A 24,209-nucleotide genomic window follows, 5' to 3' on the forward strand; every position below is an offset into this window, starting at 1 on the left:
TCAAAGGTAAATTAAACAAAGGATGCTTGGTATTAAAATTTTTTTCAAATCAGTAGAATCGAATGCTATTAACACATCTGAATAAATGGCTATAAAAGGCCTATATGCCAACTTTGGTCTCTGCACTTTAATTTTAAACACGACAGGATTTGTAATTTTTTCTGTATAAATTAATAATTTCTATATACTTTGGAAACTCAAATGAAATATTTTAATACACTTTCCTCGAGCTCTTTTCTGCAGTTTTCCTGAATTTTTATGTGGGTCCGAGGTGTTATTTGAGTTTAACGTATTTTAGTTGCCATTAATTTGATTTGTTTGTGTGTTGGGGGGGGGGGGGGTATTTTTATTTTTAACCTATTTAACGTTGGAGTTGAATCTTGTATCTTATTCCAAGAACTTAAGATTGATTGTGACATTTGGATGAAAGGTCAAGGTCATTAAAAACCACCACCTCTTTAACTTCTAACCTGTCAACCGAAATAAACTCTGAAAGGTGTTTCTAGATACATGTACATGTACTTCATGTTTCTTTTTACCATTGGGTCAAGGACAAATGTTAAGGTCGATTTCAAGTTCATAGGTCAAGGTGATTTTGGTAAATAGTTAAGAGTCAAAATAGACAGCATGAGCATTGAATGGAAAGTCAAAATTTTATTTTTTCAAAAGCTTTTGGTATATGAAAGATTTTGTCTTACTTAATGCTAAAACACAATTAAAATTTTTTTTCGAACGTATGAAGGGACTGGTATCCAAGGAAATTCATTTCTTAAACAAGCTAAGTAAATCCTTATGAAAATCAATGATTTTTAGACATTTTTCTATGAATATGTTTTCTGAACGTGATAAGATATGGTATTTTGGTTACTTTATTTGTTGAAAGATGGAATTACTCTATTCTTAAAAAATAGGAAAAACAAAATTTCTGTAGTGATATTGTTGCCATGACAACGGGAAAAGAACATGGCGTCAATGCTTTTTAATTTTGAAAAGAATTGCATATGTTTATCACTATATACACAAAATCTACAACCACAGCCGGAAAAATGAATGCTGTAATCTTGTTAGGGGTTATCTATATGTCATATCTATACAATAAAATTTGCAGGCAACTTTAGTAGAAAAAAGTTACAAATGGTTAAAATGTGTGACAATCTGGCATTTATAAGCTTTTTTGAAGGGGTGAGGGTAAATTGAATACATGTACAGTGTCCAGTATATTGGTCATATTGGTCTGATCAAAGCATACTCATAATTTTACTATTGTTGATAAATTTCAAAAAGGGAAATTTATATTCCTCACAAACAAAACTTGGAAATAAAAGAGGGGGGAGGGGGTTATAGTAATCACCTTGTCACATATCCATATGTATGTAAAATTTTGACTTGTCCATTACATTTCAATGAAGTGCCACTGAAAGTTCAAACTTGATATTATGATTGCTTATGATCTGGAGATGTGTTCAAAACTTGACCCAAGGTCATTTGAACAAGTTCGAGGTCATTGGTAGAAGAATAGTGCAATCTTTCCCATTCTGTAATATTCTAATGAAAAGACTTGAAGTTTCATCTAGGGGATTATTATTTGAGCTGTGGGTTTGTCATGACCTTGACCAAAAATTCATTTGGACACGTTTGACCTTGACTCAACGACTTAGCCTTTTCAAGGTCACTGCAGTAAAATTATGAGTTTGGTACATTAACATATTTAACTTCGAATGAAGAGAAATTGAAAGTTTGTGTTCTACACAAAGGTTTTACTACCTATGACTTGAGTATATGTCATAATCATTTGGGTATGTAAATCAGCAGTAGCGAAACGTTAAAAGGTTTTAAATAAATATTTGGACCTTTTTTGTAATTAAAAAAAACCGTTTTATGTTATACCAGGAGGGTTGATATCATTTTATGAGCTCGCTCATAATAATTCTAGTTTATGAGAGAGAGTCACTATGACAGCTCACATAATTTTAATTTATTACACACTTAGTAATAAATACAGGTTTTTTGCATATGCGATATGGCTCACGTCACAATAGCCGTATCAGCCCTGCAGGGCTGATATGGGTTTGCGGGGCGGATAACCTATATCAGCCCTGCAAATCCATATCAGCCCTGTAGGGCTGATGGGCTATTGTGACATCGATATCACATCCTTAGTAAACTAAACCACAAAAACAGTACTTGTGATCGTACACAATTTTTGGTGGGTTCATATTCTCTTAATTTTAAATTTTTGAAAATAAGGTTTAATCTTAACTTACAAATACATGTAATAGATTATTTTAAATCTAAATTTGAATTTTAAATTCGGCCCTCTGGCTGATATTGGTGTCTCGGGCTGATACAGGATGTGATATGGAAAAGGGTATGTATTATTCTCTATATAAAACCATATCAATAAGGCATGTAGCATCAGGTTTGGGTTGGGTAGGGGGAGGGGGATTGACATCCCCATCTCAAATTTTTTCTCAACATAACCTGAGGTTTAACACCCCCCCCCCCCTGAGTTTGGAGAATTTCTCCACTTTTTTCCTTGCAGTTTTTTTATGCCTACCCCACACTATGCACTTTCAAAAATGATACCATGTCTGTCAGAACGAATGACTGCAACCTTTGGTATTGAACCTACGATATATTCTCCTGCTGTCCTAATTAAGAAACAATCTTGCAAGACAGCTAAGACCTCAGTAGCTACTGGTACCTAAAATAAAAATCTGGAAGGGCTATATATATACATGTATATGAATGTCTAAACTTGAACTGACCCTAAAAGATATTTTATATTAATAACCCTAATGGGTAATCTTTTGAATGACATATATCGAAATTTTTGTTGTATTTATATTTAAAAACATTTTGAAAACAATGTAGTAATCAGAAGAGAATGACAAATATGAATATTTTTTTTATATAATACCTAGAGATACAAAACATAAATTTGAGGAATGTGTCATCTGACTTTAAACAAGCCCTCTTTCTTTTTTCTCACAAAAACATTTTGTTAGTTTTGAAATTAATTGATTGATCATTTCATATTGACCTTGTTTTAATTATGACACTTCAAAATGCAGAATATAAAGATATGTTTCAGATTCTTCTACTATATAATTATGAATCTGCATACCAAAAATTGATAGTTATTAGATTTACATCAACAAAAAATGCCAACAGACAAACCAAGAATGTTACTTTTCGATTAAACATTTTTATTTGATCCACTTTCATGAATACACTGTACAATTAATGGATCTATTTTCTGGATCCCTGAGTCTCCGGTAACACTATCCACTCACTTCCAGCATCAATGGTCTGTACTGTAATAATGTATTCTCATAATCTGAAAAAGTGATAAAATTAAAATGTAATACTAAGTAATATTACACAGCTTTGCCTTCATATACTTGGAACCATTTCTAGTTGGGCTTGAGCAATGATGCAAAGCATGTTTATTGGAATCAATTAAATTCCAAGAAATCTCGATGGTTTATCATTTTACTTTAAAAAGTGAACGTTTTTACTAAATGTATTATTTACATGTTTTTCCTGTCTAATTCTATATCAGCTCATCCAATTCTGTTTCTGTTTCTTTCCGAGTTTGGCTTCAAAGTGCCGAATTTCATTCTATAAACAGAAGTATACAACTCAAAGTTGGAGACCGTATTGATCTTATATATTCTTTAAATTTAAAAACTTGCAATTAAAAGGTCAACTGGTTCCATAAGTTTTGTCAAAACTCTAAATTATGTTTTTTATATCTTTCCAATACCCCCCCCCAAGAAAAAATGGAGTATAGATATTCATTTCATAAATTTACGTGCTTTAAATCTATTGATGCTTATCATTTGAACCTAGTTGACCTAAATTAGTTCAGTGGTACCGGAGAAAATACTTAGCTGAATATGAGTTTCTTTTATTAGTAAACACTGGATGACATTAGCAACAAGTTATTATTTTTTTACTGTGGTTATATATATACAATTCTATTCAGTTACCACTAGTCCACTACATAATACACTTGTCTGTATCACAATACTTCCAAGGTAATCCCCTTTCCTAAACTAATATATACATATTAAGTACAGAGTTAACCCCCTGCCCCTTTTTCATTTTTTTTACAGATGCCATAACAAAGGTCATTCCATTTTACAAATATTTCATTAGTGGTGGTTTTCATAAATTCATAATTTTTCATGTAAAGAGCAGGTATTATCTTAAATGGTAAATAAAGATATCTACTAAACAAAAATTTTATTTACCCGACTATCAGTTATAATCATTATAGCTTGTGACAGTGGTGAGTGACTTTGGTTACATACATTCCGTGAATACAACAAATTCAAATTAAACTTTAAAATTCAAATTAAACTTTATAATTTGGGAATTGGGATACAGTTATGTGACTGATCATGACCAACTTTTTCACGTAAGGCCCGTAGATACAATCTAAGTTGGGGGGGGGGGGTAATTTCATTTGCTCATATTATAGTTTAATATCGGCTATATTTTTGGGGGGAGGGGGCATACCCCCCTCCTCCTGGTTCCTCAGGCCATGCATAATCTTTTTTTTATTTGTTATAAAATACTAAAGTAATGCTAACATAATAAATCAGAATTAAATTAAAATTTGCAAAAACATTTGCCAAGTGTTAGATATTTTACTGCATGGTTAATTTATGCTATACATTCTTCAGTAACTGTTGTAATGGTGAATTGTAAAAAATTCAATCACTCACCGTAATTAAGACTCATGAAAACGCCAAAACTGAGGCTCAGACTGCTCCAAGTTTTTAATTTTCTGCTAGTCTTCTGTACATTCTTATTGAAAACAAGGTAAGCAAACTACCGTTTATTCCTCCTATGTTAGAGAGCTACACCAAAGGGAGGTAACTTGAAGCAAAAGCTACAGAAAATTATGGATTTAAATAAGTTATCATATATAAATGCTTTAGTTGCCTGCAGATTTTTTTCTTGATTCTTCTAGAAGAAATACTGTTTAATAAATATTTTATGTTGATAAGCTTTAATGTGTAAAGAGTACTTCAAATTTGCTGTTTTTTAAAGCAAAATAAACCTCCAAAAACTAGTTATATTTATCAAAAGGTGAAGAGAATTTCAACAATCAACAGTTGTTAAAATAGAGTACATTTATATAAATAAAATATTAATTTAAAAAGCTTTTTTAATGACTAGTGATAAAAAAGTATTTGTTTAACCATAAATTCAAGTGTCATGATAAAGTACAAAACACGCTATGTGAAAGGCGCATGGTTTGCCATAGCAACAATACGAAAAATTATTTTTTGCTTGCTTTTTTCTATCATACCCTTTATTCTGAAAATTTATATATGAGTTTTAACCAAATCTGTTTCTATGCCACTTTCCACATTTTTTAACTAAATGCTCGATGCTTGCTGATTTTGACTCTTAATATCAACATTTTATTCAGGTTACCAGTGACCTTGACCTAAGTTTAAGGTCAAGGGTAAAAAGATCTGCATGCTTCAGTATGTCAAATCTCTTGACATTTAGAAGTTCTTAATTCTGCATGAACATCAAACACTCAAGTATACTGTCTTTTAATACATTGTGTGCGGTCGCATGTGCATGCACGTCCATGTATTTACTTTTGATAGTAGTATAATGTAGGCAATCATTATATCTATTCATATTTGAAATTTCACCCTGTATTATTGAGAACCAAGAAAGTTGTAGGCATTTAAAGTTTTAGCCAATCAGATTGCAGCACACGTGCATGTGCGTGCGTTCATGATTATTCTTATATATCATGCTGTAGATCTTTATAATGTAAGACTATGTTCAAAATTTCAAAGGATTTTGTCAGAAAACAAAATAGATATTTAGACTTTTAGTTTCAGCCAATCGAAGCGAAGGGCACCTGCATGTGCGTGAGATCTTGCTATTTTGACCATGTCATCATGTCTATACTACTATTATATCCTTATATTATGAGTTTCAAAGCATTTCATACAATATTTAAAAAGTTACGGCTAAATACCCATAACTTTTGATTGATTGGAGCTATGGTTCTCGTTTTTGACATTTGTATTCTTTCTAACAACACCTTCCCTTGGGTACCAATATATTTAACCTTTTGACCTTGACCTTTGAGTTTGACCCACTTTTGCAAAAATCTGCCCAAATTTAATCTTGGTCATATGTAACTTTTGAACATTTGGTGATAGTGAATCATCTTGATCAAACCTTTGCACATCTTCGCTAGCCCAGGGTTTCTCTTGTAGAGTAGATTTCGGATCGGAAACCCTTGGCTAGGGAAGATGACTTTTGCATGGATGTTAACTTTTTGACCGTAGAGTTTGACCCACATTTTAAAAACTTTAACCTTGGTCATAACTTTTGAATACCGGTAGCTAGTACTAGGGATTTCAAATTTCACAAGTATATACCCTGTGACAAGACCTTTCTTTCGATGCTAACAATATTGACCTTGTCGTTTGGATGACATTTAAGAAACTATAACTTGACCTTTACCAATGATAAACTGCCCCGTGCGGGGACATCGGTGTTTTACAAACTTATTTACTATTGTTCTATTATCGAAAAGATTCACAACACTTTCCAGGGAAAAAAAGGGCTTGGTTTTTCAACTACCTTTTCCTGACACTATCCGTCCTTGGAGTAAAAAAAATAATCATAGCGTTTTTATGCACTTTTTACGTGTATTTCACATCATTCTTCCAAATATGCAATAAACATTTGCGGATACAAACATTTCTCTCAACATCTCGCTGGGGTTCCAGCGATAGATCCAGGAATTTCATAACGGGGAGAGAGAGGGGGGGGGGGCAGTGAGGTCTGGAGGCTAAGCACTAGTGAGGGTTCGGGATCAAAGTTCTTTGAAGCCTTGAAGGTGGCGAGTTCTAACAAATAACACCCTTTTCCTTTATTTTAGGATTAAAATGCTTGTTATACACATAAAAAAGGGGGTCTGCCTTTGTGGTCCACTCTTGAAAGTCAGAGTACGTTTAAGTTTGACAACCGAAAAGGATGTCGATGCGCAATTGTGACTAAAGATATACCCGCCAAAAAAATCATATTCACATATATATAATATTCTACTGGATATCTATAGTTTATAAGAAAATGTTTATTTATTTATTTATTCATTTATTTTATTTTATTTTATTTTATTTTATTTTATTTTATTTTATTTTATTTTATTTTATTTTCAGAGATTAAACCGGAACAGACAAGCACCTTGACTTTTGGTTCTACAATTATTTTGCAATTGAATATTTCGGAATGTTTCTCACTTTTGACTACAAATAAGGGAAAATACGCGAGGTAGTACGAAAGATGTCGCGAAGAAAAACAAATATGGCGCAGCTATACTGAAAATATTGAATGCTAACAAGAATTTGTGCTTTATATTTCAGGTTTTGAATATTTTACAGTAGAAATCAATTGTTTTTATTTTTAAAAATATATTTTGGTCAATAATTGAAGAATACACATTGGAATTATCGCCTCGGTTTTGGCGTTATCAGCTAGTTCAGTCAGGGACCTATATACTAGCATATAGGTCCCTGGTTCAGTATTTTTTTCTTTTAATATATTTATATCTTTGATAACGCTGAAGTTTATTTTTACATTACAGATATGTATTCTAGAGCTCATCTACTGATAGAAAATGAATACAAGAAGCTTCTTGAAGATCAACCATGGGTACAGTATAGCCTAGCTGCAGATCTGTAGCGTAATTGTTTTATATATTTGTCTTTGACCATAACGCTACAGATCCTGTAATGCAAAAATATGCAATTTATGGAGTAATATTTTTTGCGCACTTTTGGGGAGAATTTCTCCATTTTCCAGCATGTGGTCAATTAACTACCTTTCACTCCCTAATTTTAGGCACATTATTTAAATAATCTGTACTATATTTTGTCAATCTCCCAACCCTTTATTGTCTTCTCTACAAGTGATAAACTCACTTGAATAAAATTATTTGTTAGATTGCTGAAAATTCACCTCAAGTGAGTTTATTGCCTGTAGAGACAACTTTAAAGAGTTGGGAGGTAGATAAAATGTACATATGGGCTACAGAATGTGTCTAGACTTAGGGAGTGAAGCGTTATGGAAAAAACAAAACCATAACACTACAGATCTGCAGCTAAGTATAGCCTCAAGTTTTTAACACGTTTAAGTCCTAGAATAAGGCAGTTCTTTTTATATATTGTATATTTACATATAGATCTATACACAATATAACAAAACAACACTTAATTATGTTGTAAAAGCAATCAAATACTCAAAATATTTGCTAAAACATGTGTCCACCTGCCTTAAGTGGAGAACTGGCGTCCATCTTCATTAAATTTGGTGACAACCATATTACGATGCTGAAAGACATACCATTTTGAAATTACAGAGCAAAAATGCTCACCTTGCATGATTTAAGGATTAAAGAAATAAACAGATTAAGAGAAACTACAAGTTATGACACTTTGAGTTTCCTTCCTTTCTTCTCCCTAATGTTCCAAGCTCACATTTTTTGCATTCCTCGGAATATATATGTACACTTTATTGCTATGTAAAGATTATACTGTATAATATTAATTAGAGTTTGGGTTTCTTTAGATAAACTTTTTTCTTATATAATGATATATGTGACAATCAGTGTTGTGAGAGACATGTACATTATTTATTTGCTTTTGTACTACTTAAACAAAGAAGCATCATAAGTATGTGTATTATTTTTATTTTAAGGGTATAGAAGCCTTACCTTTACAAGATGACAGTATTTTTGAGTGGGTAGCTAAAGTTAAAGGACTGAAAGATTCAATATGGGATGGTATGTCATTTTTTAATATACAGTAAAACTCGGTTATAACGAAGTCACAGGGACCAATGAATTTACTTCGCTATATCTGTAATTCGTTATATCCATATAAGAAGTACGTTAAATTTATTTAGCTGGGGATCCAAAACAACTTCGTTATAACCGTGAATTCGCTATATACGTTCATACTAAACGAGTTTTGCTGTAGATTTTTGAAAATAATTACAGGTAATTTAGAATGTTTTTACAATGTACTATTCTTTTTTCTGAAATTCATGAAATGATTGCATTGTTTCTTTTATTCTCAATTCTATTTTCTAATATTGTACTATAAGTAGCCCCATATCTAAAATATGAATATTTCAATTTCAAAATAACATCAATTTTAGCACAATATTTTGAAGATACCATTCAGTAAAATTATCTCCATAATTTTTCATTAATAGGAATAAATTTCAGTTTATTTTACAGTCAGTATATTACAGATAAAATATAAACAATGTCAGTATTTCATTTATTTTAAGCTCATCTTCTGAAGGTATGAAAGTATAATGCTCAAGGAACACTGTGTATGAATTGTAATACTTATTTAATAATTAATGTTCATTGCAGGTGGTGTATTCAGACTTTACATAAAATTTGATGAACATTACAACATTCGTCCTCCAGAAGTGTGTTTTCATACAATTCCATATCATCCAAATGGTAAAAACTAAGATTACACTAAATAAGATTCAAATGTGGTTGTAGCAGTATTGAGTTGTAATCACCAATATTTTTACTGATAAAATATAGGGGTAATGAACACCTGAAAGTTTGAAGAAATGTAGTGGTAATGGTTTGAAAATTTTGCTATAGCTGTGTTTTACACTATATGATTTATATTACTTATTTTACCATTACCATTTTACCAGTGTTTACATTGATAGTTTTATAAAAATAAATCTGTTTACAGTGGAAATGATAACAGGAAAACCATGCATTGACTTCTTAGATGACTTTTCAAAATGGAAGGATACTTACTCCCTGTCTTTCATTCTTGTCACAATACAGGTTTGTATGCTACAGTTGAATATGTGGTAGCTTGCCTAAGTTCATATTTGACATATTTAGTACTAGGAAAATTTTGAATTGATATATTATCTTTTTTCCCCCTAGCATTTACTCTCCAACCCAAACCTAGACAGGCCTGTGAATCAAGAAGCCGCAGAGATGATGCTTCATTCACCTAAGGCTTATAAACAAATGGTGCTGGATTGTGTCACAGCTAGTCAGCGAGTGGAAGGTATCCAATCTATCAGTTGTCTGGCAGTTCTGAGATTTAAATATTCATTATACCCAAAACATGGAAAAAAAAAATGGTTTCCGAACCAGACCAGAACATCAAAAAAAAAGTTCTATTTATCTTGCTTAAATATTTTTGCCTGTAATTGTCTTTACTGTACTAGAAAGTGATAAATATACTTTTTGTTGTTCTGTTAATTTATTTGAATGTAACTTGAACCCAACTTTTAACAACAGCTGGGGTAACTCCCCATCAGGACCTAGAATCTCGAGTCAGATTTGCCACACCAGATGCACAGAGGAAACATTACACAGGGACCACCAGGACAGCTAATGCTGCTGTCACCCGACTGTCCTTTGATGATTATCATACAACCTGGAGTGGAATTGCTACCTCTAAACCTACCAAGGATACTCCTAATCCTTGTAAGAAAAATATAGATTGAGAAGAATTCCCCCTACCTTGATGTAATGTTTTCTAGAAAACTTTGCAGTGTGAGAAAGGTTTCAAAGATGTTTTAATCATAAAATAAGAGTTTTATATTTTGTTTTGCTGTTGAAGTTTACCAAAAGGACGGTATTAATTTATTGTGACCAAGAAATGGCATTCATTCATTTATTAAGTCAAATTCAGCAATGCACATTTTTTAAAAGGAAGGGTTTTTCTACATGTGTAATAGACATTTTATTATTTGCATATACAGTATAACTATATCTTTTTTACAGTATTGGAGGCAATAAAAGATAAACCTGGACTACAAAAAGCACATTTAGGAGTTCCCCAAGAAGAGATTGATGAACAAATGAAAAGACAACTTGAAGAGTAAGAGTTATTTCCCTTTAAAAGAATTCTCCTTTTTTGTCAAAACTTATTTCCAAAAAATGATGAAACAACACTAATTCTTTAATATTTCAGACATAATGCACTCATGTATGGAAACTTTAAGGTAAAGGCTAATGCTGATGAGGAAAAGGCAGCAAAATTGGCAAAATTAAACAGAATGAAGAAGATATATCTGCCACCAAGGCTCTCCCCAAGTAAGTTATCAAGAACAATTCAACATCAGCGAGTGAATGGTCAAGCTTTTGACAATTTAAGATCCTTTCTTTTTTATCAAACACTGTACATGTAATGTCTGATATACTGCAATAAGAATTAGATTAACTGTACATATTCTTTAATCAGGTAGGAATTCTATATCAAAACTAGAAGTACTGAGAGCAATGAGCTCACTAAATGATACCCCGCCTCCCATATGAATATAATGGCAGTGTCCATGTTTTGCTATGGGAAACCCAAAATATGTGTCGCATCAGAAAGTAATATAGAAGGTGCTCAATGGCAATATGTAATAAAGATTCTGTGGAAGTCTCATTTTACTTTTTGATCCGACACATATTTTGGGTTTCTCCCATAGCATAGGTATCGGAAGCAAATTGAAAGTGGGGGGAGGGGGCTAAACCAACAAAAAAGGTAAACCCCAATTTTCAATGCCTATGTTATGTCTATGTTTGCAAAAAAAGTGGGGGGTTAAGCCCCCCCCCAGCCCCTGGTTCCGATGCCTATGCATAGCAATACATGGACACTGCCATTATATTCATATGGGAGGCGGGGGTATCATTTAGTGAGCTCTTTGCTCACAGTACCTCTAGTTTTTCCAATGTTTTTATACAAGCTGGTTGATCTGTAGCAAAGTAATATTTACACTTATTACTTTTTTTTTACCAGCTCCATCAGTTCAACCCCCACCAACCAAGGAAAGGAAGGAGGAACCCTGGGAAGATGAAGTGGATAACCTTGTTGAATGGTCATCAAAGCTTGATGCTGATGAACTAGACATTTAAATGATTTGCATTTGCTGGCAAAATGTGATAAATAAGCAATGTTTCCTGATATTTCATTTATGTATATAAAGAAGAGAAATCAAATTATATGTAGTTATTAAGTTCAATGAATGTAACAGCTAGAAGTAGCTGAAATATACGTTGAGTAGATCTTTTCATTAAATTGTTTTTATTATTCAGGCAGTAAATGAAATTGTTAACCAGAAAAATATTTGTTTAATGCGTGTCTAATTCAGTGGATTCAGTTTATGAAATAAAATGAATTTATACTGTGACGAGAAAAATATACATGTGAACTATGAAAATACTTTACCAACTGTTCAAAATGTATAGTCATAAGTGTTGGTACTTAAGGAAAGGTATTGTCATAAGGAAAACATCTGTGAAATATAAAAGCCCTAACCAGTTAAAAGTGATGGTCAAGGTTTGTAATGTTTATAAAGTAGGCCAAACTCCTAGGTCAAATGGGAAAAATTGGTGGAACCCAAGTAATGGTCTAGATACAGGGAATACCATGTGAAATATAAAAACCACAGCCCTCTCTAATTAAAAGTTATAGTATTTTAATTTTTAGGATAGTAAATTTACCAATTTTTCCCATACATTACTATATCAACCATGTCTGACTATATTGCAACAGCAAAACTTGGGAGGGGTGGCCTTTCAATGAACATTTCCAAAAGTAAAAAGTTATGTATGGAAAGGGGGGGGGGTCAGCCCCCTCCCCCTTTCATGCTACATGCCTGTAACTAGTAAACTTTGTTTTACAGAGACTACTTATGTATTATACCGCACTCTGAATAAAAAACAAAATCAATTCACAAGTGTACAAATTGTTCATGATTCAAATCCACTACTGGTTTTGTAGAGTAGGCTTTCATCTGTAAAATCCCCCCCCCCCCCTAAAAAAAAAAAAAAAAAAAAACTGGCTCTAGAGCAGGATTCCCCCTGTAATATTTATAGATAGAGTGTAATTTCATCCAGGTCCAATTTTCTCCCCACAAAATATCATGACTGTACTTATGTATGGGGTGGACACATTGTTACCAATATCCCTTCTTCAAAATAGTGTCCAGTTCCATTGAACCTTATGATGTGTGAAAAATCTCTTTTTTTTTTCTCAGTAACCGTACAACCAATTTATTTGAAGCATGAAAATCATTCTTTTCATCTGTGCACAAATTTTACTATCCATAGAAACAAAAGAATTTTTTTATTCAAATGGATTGTTTGCTTCAGTTGTGTTTCAAACAACATGTACAAAAGTATCTCTCCAAATTCTAAACTAAAATATTGGAACTAAATATCTAAGATCAATAATTTCTAAAAAAAAAAAATGAAACCAATCTAGAATAGGAAAGAATGAGACAAGAAAAATACCCTATGTAGATTTTAAGATAGGGGGTAAATTTTGATGTCCATCAAGAAAAGGTTTCTAATGTAATGTCTTAATCCTATACGTCCCAAGAATTTTGACCTTGAACTTCATCTTGCAGGGGTTGTGACCTCAGAATCAACAGGAGATTAAGTTTTTCACTGCTTAGGGAGTACCAGTCTACAAAATTCTAGGTCTGTCAAGAAAAAGGATTCTATTTTATTTCGAGCTGGAAAAATCATCCTATGTCCAGAATTATTTGAGCCAAGCTTGACCTTTAATCTCACAACCTCAAAATCAATCAGGGTAATCTTCTCTTAAAAAGACCTTGTGAGATTGTAACATTTATGTCATTTTTCCTAGGGGGTACTATAACATAGTAATGTTTCACAAAAAATAAACATCTAAAATATTTAATGCATAGATGTATGATACGTGTACATGTACATTATAGAATAGAAGATTGGAAGGTACATGTACCAGTGTATCAAATTTGATTTATGCTAAGATTAAGTTTCAAAAGATATTGAACAGGCACCACATTCACACATATTTTCATAATCATTTAACCCATGATCTTTGACACTGTGACCTCAAAAATCAAAGGTCATCTACTTTAAAGAAAATGTATCAGGTGTACATTAATGACTATAAGGTTTGATATCTATTTTATACAAAAATGACTCTTTAAGATGTATCAGGTGTACATTAATGAGATCAATAGGTGCAAATTGCAAAACCAATGTTCTTTCTTTTCAAAATTTGGGGAGGGGGAGCTAGGGGAGTTAAGAAAATGTTGTGCTCCCTCAAACTGCCTTTTGAACTAGTAAGCTATCTAAGGTAAAATGAAAAAAAAAAAAACTAGAGGAAGTATAAAGAATATAATTCCATGTTATAACATCACATATATAATTTACAAACATTATAATTAAACAATTGATAGCAACATATTGTATTATTCAATGCACAACTGATTTCTTCATTCTACAGAAGATATATTAACATGAGGGATTCTTCCTTTTAATATATATCATATTCAAAATTAATGAAATTTCCACAAATTGTAAAACACAATATAATAAACTACTGGTATATCACTTAGATTAAATTTGACCTCTATTTCATCTATTCTTCTTCCGTTTTTAAGGAATAAGTTATTTTATATGCTTCCTACATTTAAAATTTTCTTATTTCACATACTGGGTATGGTTTAAGTACATGTTGTCATATAAAGACACAAAGTGATACAAACACCAAAAATATATAATTGAACAGAGTAACAGAGAGAAATCAATTTTTTAATAATTTTTTGCTCAAATCTATTCTAATATACAGATTGTAAGCTTTCAAACACTAGCAAGACAGTATTTTGTTTAGAAAGTTTTTTTTTATTTGATATACATGTATTTTAAAACATTACTTCAGTCCATACAGATATACTTTGAATATTTCATTTAATAGTCAGATACTAGAAAATAAATGTCCCTCCTTAAAAAGAATTCAAAGTACTACTGATCAATGCACAGAAATGTTATAAATTATATATACATTTACTTGTTATCATACATAAATACAAATTCTAAAATATCATAACAAAATATACAAAACAGTGCTAGCCCTTTTAAGTTCAACATTGTGGTATAAGATCCTTGGAATGTTCATTATAACAATTTAATATAAGCAAATAGAAGCAAGGTCACTCAATATGAAGATAAGGTCACGGTGACCTAAATAAGGGGTGCAATACAGTAAAACCTAACCTTCCTACATGCCTCACAGATACATGTAAAAGGTTACAAATCACCATAATTAACAGGTGTAAGACATTTAAACAAACTGGATATAAATTTTACAGGTGTACTGAAATCAACAAATTTTTAGTAAAAAAAGAAAAGTAAAATTTGCAATTAATTTGATTTTAAAGGCTGCATCATCAGATCCAAAGGCATATCTCACATGTAAAATTTATATCCAGTTTGTTTAAATGTCTTACACCTGTTAATTAAGGTGATTTGTAACCTTTTACATATTGTGAGGCATGTAGGAAGGTTAGGTTCTACTGTATTGCACAGCCTAGGTGGCCATTCACTAGTGACCTTGCTTCTATTTGCTTATATTAATTGTTATAATAGTTCCAAGGATCTAATATACCACAATGTTGAACTTAAAAGGGCTAGCACTGTTTTGTATATTTTGTTATGATATTTCTAGATTTGTATTTATGTATGATAACAAGTAAATGTATATATAATTTATAACATTTCTGTGCATTAATCAGTAAGTATTTCAATTCTTTAAGGAGGGACATTTATTTTCTAGTATCTGACTATTAAATGAAATATTCAAAGTATATTTGTATCAGACTGAAGTTGTTTTAAAATACATGTATATAGAATAAAAGACTTTCTAAACAAAGTACTGTCTTGCTAGTGTTTTGAAAGCTTACAATCTGTAGCTGTTGAACAATTTTGAGCAAAAATTATTAAAAATTGATTTCTCTCTGTTACTCTGTTCAATTATATATTTTTGGTGTTTTGTATACAAGCTTTTTGTGTCTTTATATGACAACATGTACTTAACCATACCCAGTATGTGAAATAAGAAAATTTTAAACATATAAAATAACTTATTCCTTAAAAACTGAAGAAGAATAGATGAAATAGAGGTAGAAGTTAATGGAAAGTAGATATACAGTAGTTTATTATATTGTGTTTTACAATTTGTGAAATTAATTTTGAATATGATAAATAAAGGAAGAATCCCTCATATTAATATTCTTACCTGTAGATGAAGAAATCAGTTGTGTATTGAGAATAATAACCATTCAATTATACAACATATGTTGTTATCATTTAATTATAATGTTTAAATTATATATGTGATGTTATAACATGGAATTATATTCTTTATACTTCCTCTAGTTTTTCATTTTACCTTTAGATAGCTTACTAGTTCAAAAGGCAGTTTAACAAGCACCAAAATTTTCTTAACTCCTTAGCTCCTGCCAAATTTTGAAAAGAAAGAACATTGGTTTTGCAATTTGCACCTGATGTTGTTCGTATAAATAGACATCAAAGTCATTAATGTACCTGATACATCTTAAAGATTGAGATGACCTTCAATTTTGAGGTCGCATGTCAAAGATAATCAGTTAAATGATTATGAAAATAGGAAAATATGCCTGCTAAAATATCTTCAAACTTGATCTTAGCATAATCGAAGGAGAAAAGGCCGGTTTGATTGGCATTTGGCAGATCTGAGGGCATATTTGAGAAGTGGAAAATTTTATCGACATGTAGCACTTAAATTTTAACATTTTTTACTTATTTATCGGGTTCCCTGTGCAACAAAAGCAATATTTTCCCGTAGACTTTGATTTGCTAAAAAATAACTTAGAAATTGGCCATATACAAGACATTTGGTACAAAATGGTTGATTTTTAAACACGTTGTTCTAAAATTTTGCTATCTCTGGTATTCTCTCCATGATTTCGAAACGTTATTTGTGTGTATTTTCATTCAAAGAAAACGAATACACATTTTTAAAAAATGGAGACCCAGAGCCAGAAAAAATGAACTTTTTTCCCAAAAATCCAAATGTGTGAATGTGGTGTTTCTTTTCTGCCTTTTTAAAATCATCTGTACAAGTGTACAGTGATGGCTCAGTGAGTTGGGCTACCTGTTCAGTGCATACGAAGCGAAAAGTTTTTGGTTCGACCTCACATAGGCATTAATTTTTCCTCATCAAACAACCATTCATTTTGTCAGTTTTGTTTTACGTACTAATGTGCTTTAAATTTTCAAGTAGATAAATTTTGGTTCAGTTTGGTTCGAGCGAAATCAATTCCAAATCTACTAGTCTATAATGTACATGTACACGTATCATACATCTATGCATTAAAATATTTAGGTGTTTATTTTTTGTGAAACATTACTATGTTATAGTACCCCCTAGAAAAAAGGACATAAATGTTTCAATCTCACAAGGTCTTTCAAACTAAATGAAAAAAAAAACTATGGACATGTTTGTAAAATCTGACCACTATAATCAGCCAAGCCAAATCATGGACATTTAAACCACAAATGTTTCATACAAATGATTCCTGCAGATCACACACCAAATGCGCCCATCTTCTTTGATACACTGGTACATGTACCTTTTAAAGAGAAAATAGCAATTCATTTTGAGGTGAGATTAAAGGTCAAGCTCAGCTAAATAATTCTGGACATGGGATGATTTTTCCAGCTTGGAATAAAATAGAATTCTTTTCTTGACAGAGCCTAGAATTTTGTAGACTGGGTACTCCCTCAGCATGAAAAACTTACTATCTTGGTCTCAAGGTCACAACCCTCAAGATGAAGTTCAAGGTCAAAAATTCTTGGGAATATATAGGATTAAGACGTTAGTTAGAAACCTTTTCTTGATGGACATCAAAATTTACATTTAAAACATGCATTGGTATTTTTCTTGTCTCATTCTTTCCTATTCTAGATTGGTTTCATTTTTTTTTTAGAGAAATAATTGACCTTAGATATTTAGTTCCAATATTTTAGTTTAGAATTTGGAGAGATACTTTTGTACATGTAGTTTGAAACACAATTGAAGCAAACAATCCATTTCAATAAAATTCTTTTGTTTCTATGGATAGTAAAATTTGTGCACAGATGAAAAGGAATTCATTTTCATGCTTGGAATAAATTGGTTGTAAGGTTACTGAGAAAAAAAAAAAGATTTTTCACACATCATAAGGTTCAATGGAACTGAAACACTATTTTGAAGAAGGGATATTGTAACTAATGTGTCTGCCCCCATACATAAGTACAGTCATGACGTTTGTGGGAAAAAATTGGACCTGGATGAAATTACACTATAAATATTCAGTGGGAATCCTGTCTGAAGTCAGTTTTTAGGGGGGGGGGGGGATTTTACAGATGAAAGCCTACTCTACAAAAATAACATGGATTTTGAATCATGAACAATTTGTACACTTGTGAATTGATTTTGCCTTTTTAAGTTACAATCCGATGTAGTACAGAAGTAGTCTCTAAAACAAAGTTTACTAGTTTACAGGCATGTAGCAAAAGGGGGAAACCCTGCTTCCGTACATAACTTTTTACTTTTGGAAATGTTGATTGAAAGGCCACCCTCCCCAAGTTTTGTTTTTTGCAGTATAGTCAGACATGGTTAAATATAGTAATGTATGGGAAAAATTGGTAAATTTTACTTACTGGAAATTACAATACAACTTTTAGTTAGAGAGGGCTATGGCTTTTATATTTCACATGGTATTCCTTGTATCTTAGACCATTCTTGGGTTCCACCAATTTTTCTCATTTGACCTTCGAGTTCGACCTTCTTTATGAACATTACAAACCTTGACCATAACTTTTAACTGGTTGGGCTTTTATTATTCACAGATGTTTTCCTTATGGCAATTTTCCTTCCTTAAGATACCAACACTTATGACTATACATTTTGAACAGTTGGTAAAGGATTTTTGATAAGTCACAATTATATTTTTCTCGTCACAGTAAAAATTCATTTTATTTCATAAACTGATTCCACTGAATTAGACAGGTATTACACAAATATTTTTCTGGTTAACAATTTCATTTACTGCCTGGACAATAAAAATAATTTGATGAAAAATATATCAAGGCACTCTCTTCTGTACATTAGACTGAACTTAATAACTCTACATATAATTTGATTTCTCTTCTTTATATACATAAATGAAATATCAAGAAACATTGCTTATTTATCACATTTTGCCAGCAAATGCCAAATCATTTAAATGTCTAGTTCATCTGCATCAATTTCAACAAGGTTATCCGCTTCATCTTCCCAGGTTCTCTTTCCTTTCCTTGGTTGGTGGGGGGTTGAACTGATGGAGCTGGTAAAAATACGTCAAATATTACTTTACAGATAAAACCAGCATCTATAAAAAACATTTTTTTAAAAAAAGCAATTAAAAAATTCTCAATTTGCTGTCATGGATGTGCTTGCAGCCATGGAACAATTTTCCAATAGTTGGTGACTATAGATAACAACACCAAGTTAAATCTCATTATCTTGAACTTGGATTGCTCCCAAGAAAAGGATATTGAGTTCTAAGGTTAAGAGGTTATAATACAGAAAAAAAACAAGCTAATTCAGAGAATCTGTGTCCCCACTGAAGGAAAAAAAAGAGAAGATGTGGTGTTGAGAACCCCCCACTGCACCCCCCTACCTGGGTTTCCAGAATTATTAATTTATGAATTAAAAACAAACAAAAAATGCTACTTTGGATATATAGATTTGACTGCTTATGCCACAACTTCTTCATTTTTTAAAAACTGCACTGGAATTTGAACCAGGAGCCTTTCACATGCTAGAATCTTCCCTACAAATCGATAAACTTTATATAGTGAGGAATTAAATGATGACACACATATTGTATACATGATTACTTACTACATCACATTCTACATTGTCAAAATTTTCAAAAAAAAAACCAAGTGTATGTTTTAGCCTCTACTAAACCTTTTGACTTCAAAATCAAATTGGCGTGTTGTTTGGTGATCAGGAGTGTCATGTAGAATTTAATTGCAAAGACTTAAGGCTTCTTAGATATGAGTTGGAAATGAAAGTGTGACGGACAGACAGAAATACAGCCGAAAGGAGGAATGGACAGAAGGAGGGCATGGAAGGAGGGGTTATGGTATGAAAATTTAATTGCAAAAACTCAAAAGCTCTTAAGATATCCCCAAAATGAAAGTTTTACACACACACATAAAATGTATATTGACCTTTGACTTTTGACCTCAAATTAAATAGGAGTTTTCTTTAAGCCAAAGGAGTTGTGGTATAAAATATCATTGCAAAAGCTCAAATATCCCCACTTTCAAGGAGGACAAAATGATTTTAAAGGGACGAAAGACTGTTAAAAATTTTGCTACTTTTAAAAATTAAATAGTCAATATGAATTCTGAAATCACATCTTTATTTTTGAGATAGAATTCCTACCTGATTAAAGAATGGGTGTTGATCTTATTTTTATTGCGAGTGTATTAGACATTACATGTACAGTTTTTGATAAAAATAAAGGATCTTAAATTGTCAATAGCTTGCACTTTCACTTTGCTGATGTGTTCTTGATATATTTTGAGTTTGGATAACTTACTGGGGAGAGTCTTGGTGGCAGAGATATATCTTCTTCATTCTGTTTAATTTTGCAACTTTGCTGCCTTTCCTCATCAGCATTAGCCTTTCCTTAAAGTTTCCATACATGAGTGCATTATGTCTAAAATTAAAAAAAAAACCCAAGATTTAGCATTGTTTCATGATCTAGAAATAAGTGTTGACAAAAGAATGAAAAAATCTTGGAAGTAAATCTTGTTGCTTACTCTTCAAGTTGTCTTCCATTTGTACATGGATACCTTTTCTTGAACTCCTAAATGTGCTTTTTGTAGTCCAGGTTTATCTTTTATTGCTTCCAAGATGCTCTAAAAAAGATATAGTTATGCAAATAATGCAAATATTGTACACATGTAGATAAACCCTTCCTTTAAAAAATTGTGCATCAGCTAATTTTGACTTATCGATAATTTATGACGATGTCATTTCTGTTTTCTTGTTCACAAAATGATAGGGTAGCTTTTTGGTAAACTTCCCAAAGACAAGCAAAATATAACACTCTAATTTTATGATTAAAACATATCCAAACCTATATGCACATGCAAAGTTTTCCAAAATAATTAAGCTATATGAAAAAAATCTCTTTCCACCAAGAATATTTCTGTAATTTTCTTGCAATTGGATTAGGAGTTATCATGGTAGCAAGGGTGACAATTGCCACTCCAGGTTGTGTGATAATCATCAAAGGACAGGCGGGTGACAGCAGCATTAGCTGTCCTAGTGGTCCCTGTGTAATGTTTCCTCTCTGCATCTGGTGTGGCAAATCTAACTTGGAGAATTCTGCAGTGTCCTGATAGGAATTGCAGTAAAAGTTGGGATCAAGTTACATTCAAATAAATTAACAGAACAACAAAGTATATTTATCACTTTCTAATACAGTAAACACAATTATAGAACTTTTGATGTTCTGGTCTAGTTCAAAATATTTTCCTGGTCAAAAAATAACCCAAAGAAATAAATACATGACCTTGTCAGCATCAACATGCAACACCTCTTAAAACTTAGAACTTCTGATATTAAATGAGGAAAACATTGTGATGGATAGATGAATGAATGTTACCATCAATATATATATTTTTCAAATTTTGGGGTATAATGAATTTTTAAATCTCAGAACTCCAGACAACTGATAGATTGGATACCTTCCACGCGCTGACTAGCTGTGACACAATCCACAGTACCATTTGTTTATAAGCCTTAGGTGAATGAAGCATCATCTCTGCGGCCTCTTAGAATTAGCAGGGCCTAGATTTTGGGCTGGAGAGTAAATGCTAGGGTGAAAAAAGATAATATATCAATTCAAAATTTTCCTGGTACTAAATATGTCAAATATGAATTTTAGGCAAGCTACCACATATTCAACTGTAGTATACAAACCTGTATTGTGACGAGATTGAAAAAGACAGGGAGTAAGTACTGTTCCATTTTGAAAAGTCATCTAAGAAGTCAAATCATGGTTTTCCTGTTATTTCCACTGTAAACAGATTTTATTTTTATAAAACTATCAATGTAAACACTGGTAAAATAGTAATGGTAAAATAAGTAATATAAATCATATAGTGTAAAACACAGCTATAGCAAAACCATTACAACTACATTTCTTCAAACTTTCAGGTGATCATTACCCCTATATTTTATCAGTAAAAATATTGGTGATTACAACTCAATATTGCTACAAGACACATTTGAATCTTATTTAGTGTAATATTAGTTTTTACCATTTGGATGATATGAAATATGAAAACACACTTGGAAGACAATGTTGTAATGTTTCATCAAATTTTATGTAAAGTCTGAATACACCACCTGCAATGAACATTAATTAAATAAGTATTTGAGAAAAATTCATACACAGTTAGTTTGGTTGTACTTTTTCATACCTTCAGAAGATGAGCTTAAAATAAATGAAATGCTCAGACATTGTTTACTACAGTATATTTTATCTGCAGTGTCTGACTGTAAAATAAACTGAAATTTATTCCTATTAATGAAAAATTATGGAGATAATTTTTACTGGATGGTATCTTCAAAGTGTTTCTGCTGATTATTTTGAAATTAAAATATTGACTATTGTGATGTGGGGCTACTGTGCTAGAAAACAGAATTGTAAATAAAATAAACAATGCAATCATTTCATGAAAACGAATATTACAAACATTCTAAATTAATTATTTTTTAAAAATCTATATTGAAAAATGACATACCATCCCATATTGAATCTTTCAGTCCTTTAACTTTAGCTACCCACTCAAAAATACTCTCATATTGTGAAGGTTAGTAGGCTTCTATACCCTTAAAATAAAAACAATACACACATACTTGTATGATGCTTCTTTGTTTAGTCATAGAAAAGCAAAATAAATAATGTAGATGTTCTCTGACAACACTGATTGTAGCCATATATCATTATATTAGAAAAAAGTTTATATTAAAGAAACCCAAACTCTAATTAATATTATACAGTATAATACTTTACATAGCAATAAAGTGTACATATATATTCTGAGGAAGTGTGAAAAAATGGGAGAGCTTTGAACATTAGGGAGAAGAAAGGAAGGAAACTCAAAGTGTCATAATTTAAGACTCTCTTAATCTGTCTATTTGTTTAATCCTTAAATCATGCAAGATGACATTTGCTCTGTAATTTCAAAGTGGTATGTCTTTCAGCATCCAAATATGGTGGTCACCAAATTTAAAGAAGATGGATGCCCAGTTCTCCACTTAAAGGCAGGTGGACACATGTTTTAGCAAATCTTTTTAGCATTTGATTGTTTTTACAACATAATTAAGTGTTGTTTTGTTATATTGTGTATAGATCTATATGTAAATATACCATATATAAAAAAGAACTCCCTATTCTTGGACTTAAACATGTTAAAAACTTAAGGCTATACTTAGCTGCAGATCTGTAGCGTTCTGGTTTTGCCTTGTCCATAACGCTTCACTCCCTAAGTTTGGACACATTCTGTAGCCAATATGTACATTTTATCTACCTCCCAACCCTTTATAGTTGTCTCTACAGGCAATAAACTCACTTGAGGTGAATTTTCAGCAATCTAACAAATAATTTTATTCAAGTGAGTTTATCACTTATAGAGAAGACAATAAAGGGTTGGGGGAATGAGACCATAAATATACAGATTAGTAAATAATGTGCCTAAATTAGGGAGTGAAAGTTAGTAATTGACCAGTGTGGAAAATCGAAATTCTCCCAAAAGTGCACAAAAAATATTACTCCGTAAATTGCACCTTTTTTGCATTACAGGATCTGTAGCGTTATGGTCAAAGACAAATATATAAAACATAACGCTTCCGGTTATACTGTACCCATGGTTGATCTTCGAACTTTCTTGTATTCATTTTTCTATCAGTAGATGAGCTCTGAGATACATATCTGTAATGTAACAATAAACTTCAGCGTCTCAAAGATATATAAATATATTTGAAAAAAAAAAACAATCTGAACCCCGGAGCCTGTATCTAGTATAAGTCCCCTGACTGAACTAGCTGATAACGCCAAAACCGAGGCGATAATTCCAATGTATATTCTTCAATTATTGACCAAAATATGTTTTTTAAAATAAATACACAAGAACAGATTTCTTCACAAAAATTGATTTCTACTGTAAAATATTCCAAACCTGAAATATAAAGCACAATTACTGTTAGCATTCAATATTTTCAGTACGCCATATTTGTTTTTTT

The 24,209-nt window shown here is 31.7% G+C and overlaps 1 protein-coding gene, 1 long non-coding RNA gene and 1 pseudogene across 2 annotated transcripts; 1 reads left to right on the forward strand and 2 right to left on the reverse strand.

Moving 5' to 3' along the window:
• Window positions 1–3,211: 3,211 nt before the first annotated feature.
• LOC134277000 (uncharacterized) lies at window positions 3,212–4,809 on the reverse strand. The gene is made up of 3 exons (XR_009994159.1): window positions 4,737–4,809; window positions 3,538–3,624; window positions 3,212–3,340 (listed from the first exon to the last, which is right to left on the reverse strand). It is a non-coding gene; the product is annotated as an uncharacterized LOC134277000 (long non-coding RNA).
• A 2,448-nt stretch (window positions 4,810–7,257) lies between these two features.
• On the forward strand, window positions 7,258–12,305 carry LOC134277001 (ubiquitin-conjugating enzyme E2 U-like). The gene is made up of 10 exons (XM_062759281.1): window positions 7,258–7,418; window positions 7,640–7,707; window positions 8,752–8,836; window positions 9,437–9,529; window positions 9,780–9,877; window positions 9,983–10,109; window positions 10,346–10,534; window positions 10,835–10,931; window positions 11,025–11,146; window positions 11,838–12,305. Exons 2-10 carry the CDS (start codon window positions 7,642–7,644, stop codon window positions 11,951–11,953), a joined length of 993 nt encoding a protein of 330 aa, XP_062615265.1. The 5' UTR covers window positions 7,258–7,418; window positions 7,640–7,641; the 3' UTR covers window positions 11,954–12,305.
• Window positions 12,306–19,118: 6,813 nt separating this feature from the next.
• LOC134276999 (ubiquitin-conjugating enzyme E2 U-like) lies at window positions 19,119–23,896 on the reverse strand (annotated as a pseudogene).
• Between the last annotated feature and the right edge of the window lie 313 nt (window positions 23,897–24,209).

The sequence above is a fragment of the Saccostrea cucullata genome, unplaced genomic scaffold (genome assembly GCF_032062105.1).
Source record: "Saccostrea cucullata isolate Sc308-1 unplaced genomic scaffold, CSIRO_AGI_Scuc_v1 ctg6428, whole genome shotgun sequence".
NCBI lineage: Eukaryota > Metazoa > Mollusca > Bivalvia > Ostreida > Ostreidae > Saccostrea > Saccostrea cuccullata.

Excerpts from the sequence above, each read along its gene's own strand:
- LOC134277001 (XM_062759281.1), top strand. The coding sequence starts at position 7,642 with ATGTATTCTAGAGCTCATCTACTGATAGAAAATGAATACAAGAAGCTT. Across the intron at positions 9,530-9,779 it reads AATTCCATATCATCCAAATG|TGGAAATGATAACAGGAAAA; the intron begins GTAAAAACTAAG and ends ATCTGTTTACAG. Across the intron at positions 9,878-9,982 it reads TCATTCTTGTCACAATACAG|CATTTACTCTCCAACCCAAA; the intron begins GTTTGTATGCTA and ends TTTTCCCCCTAG.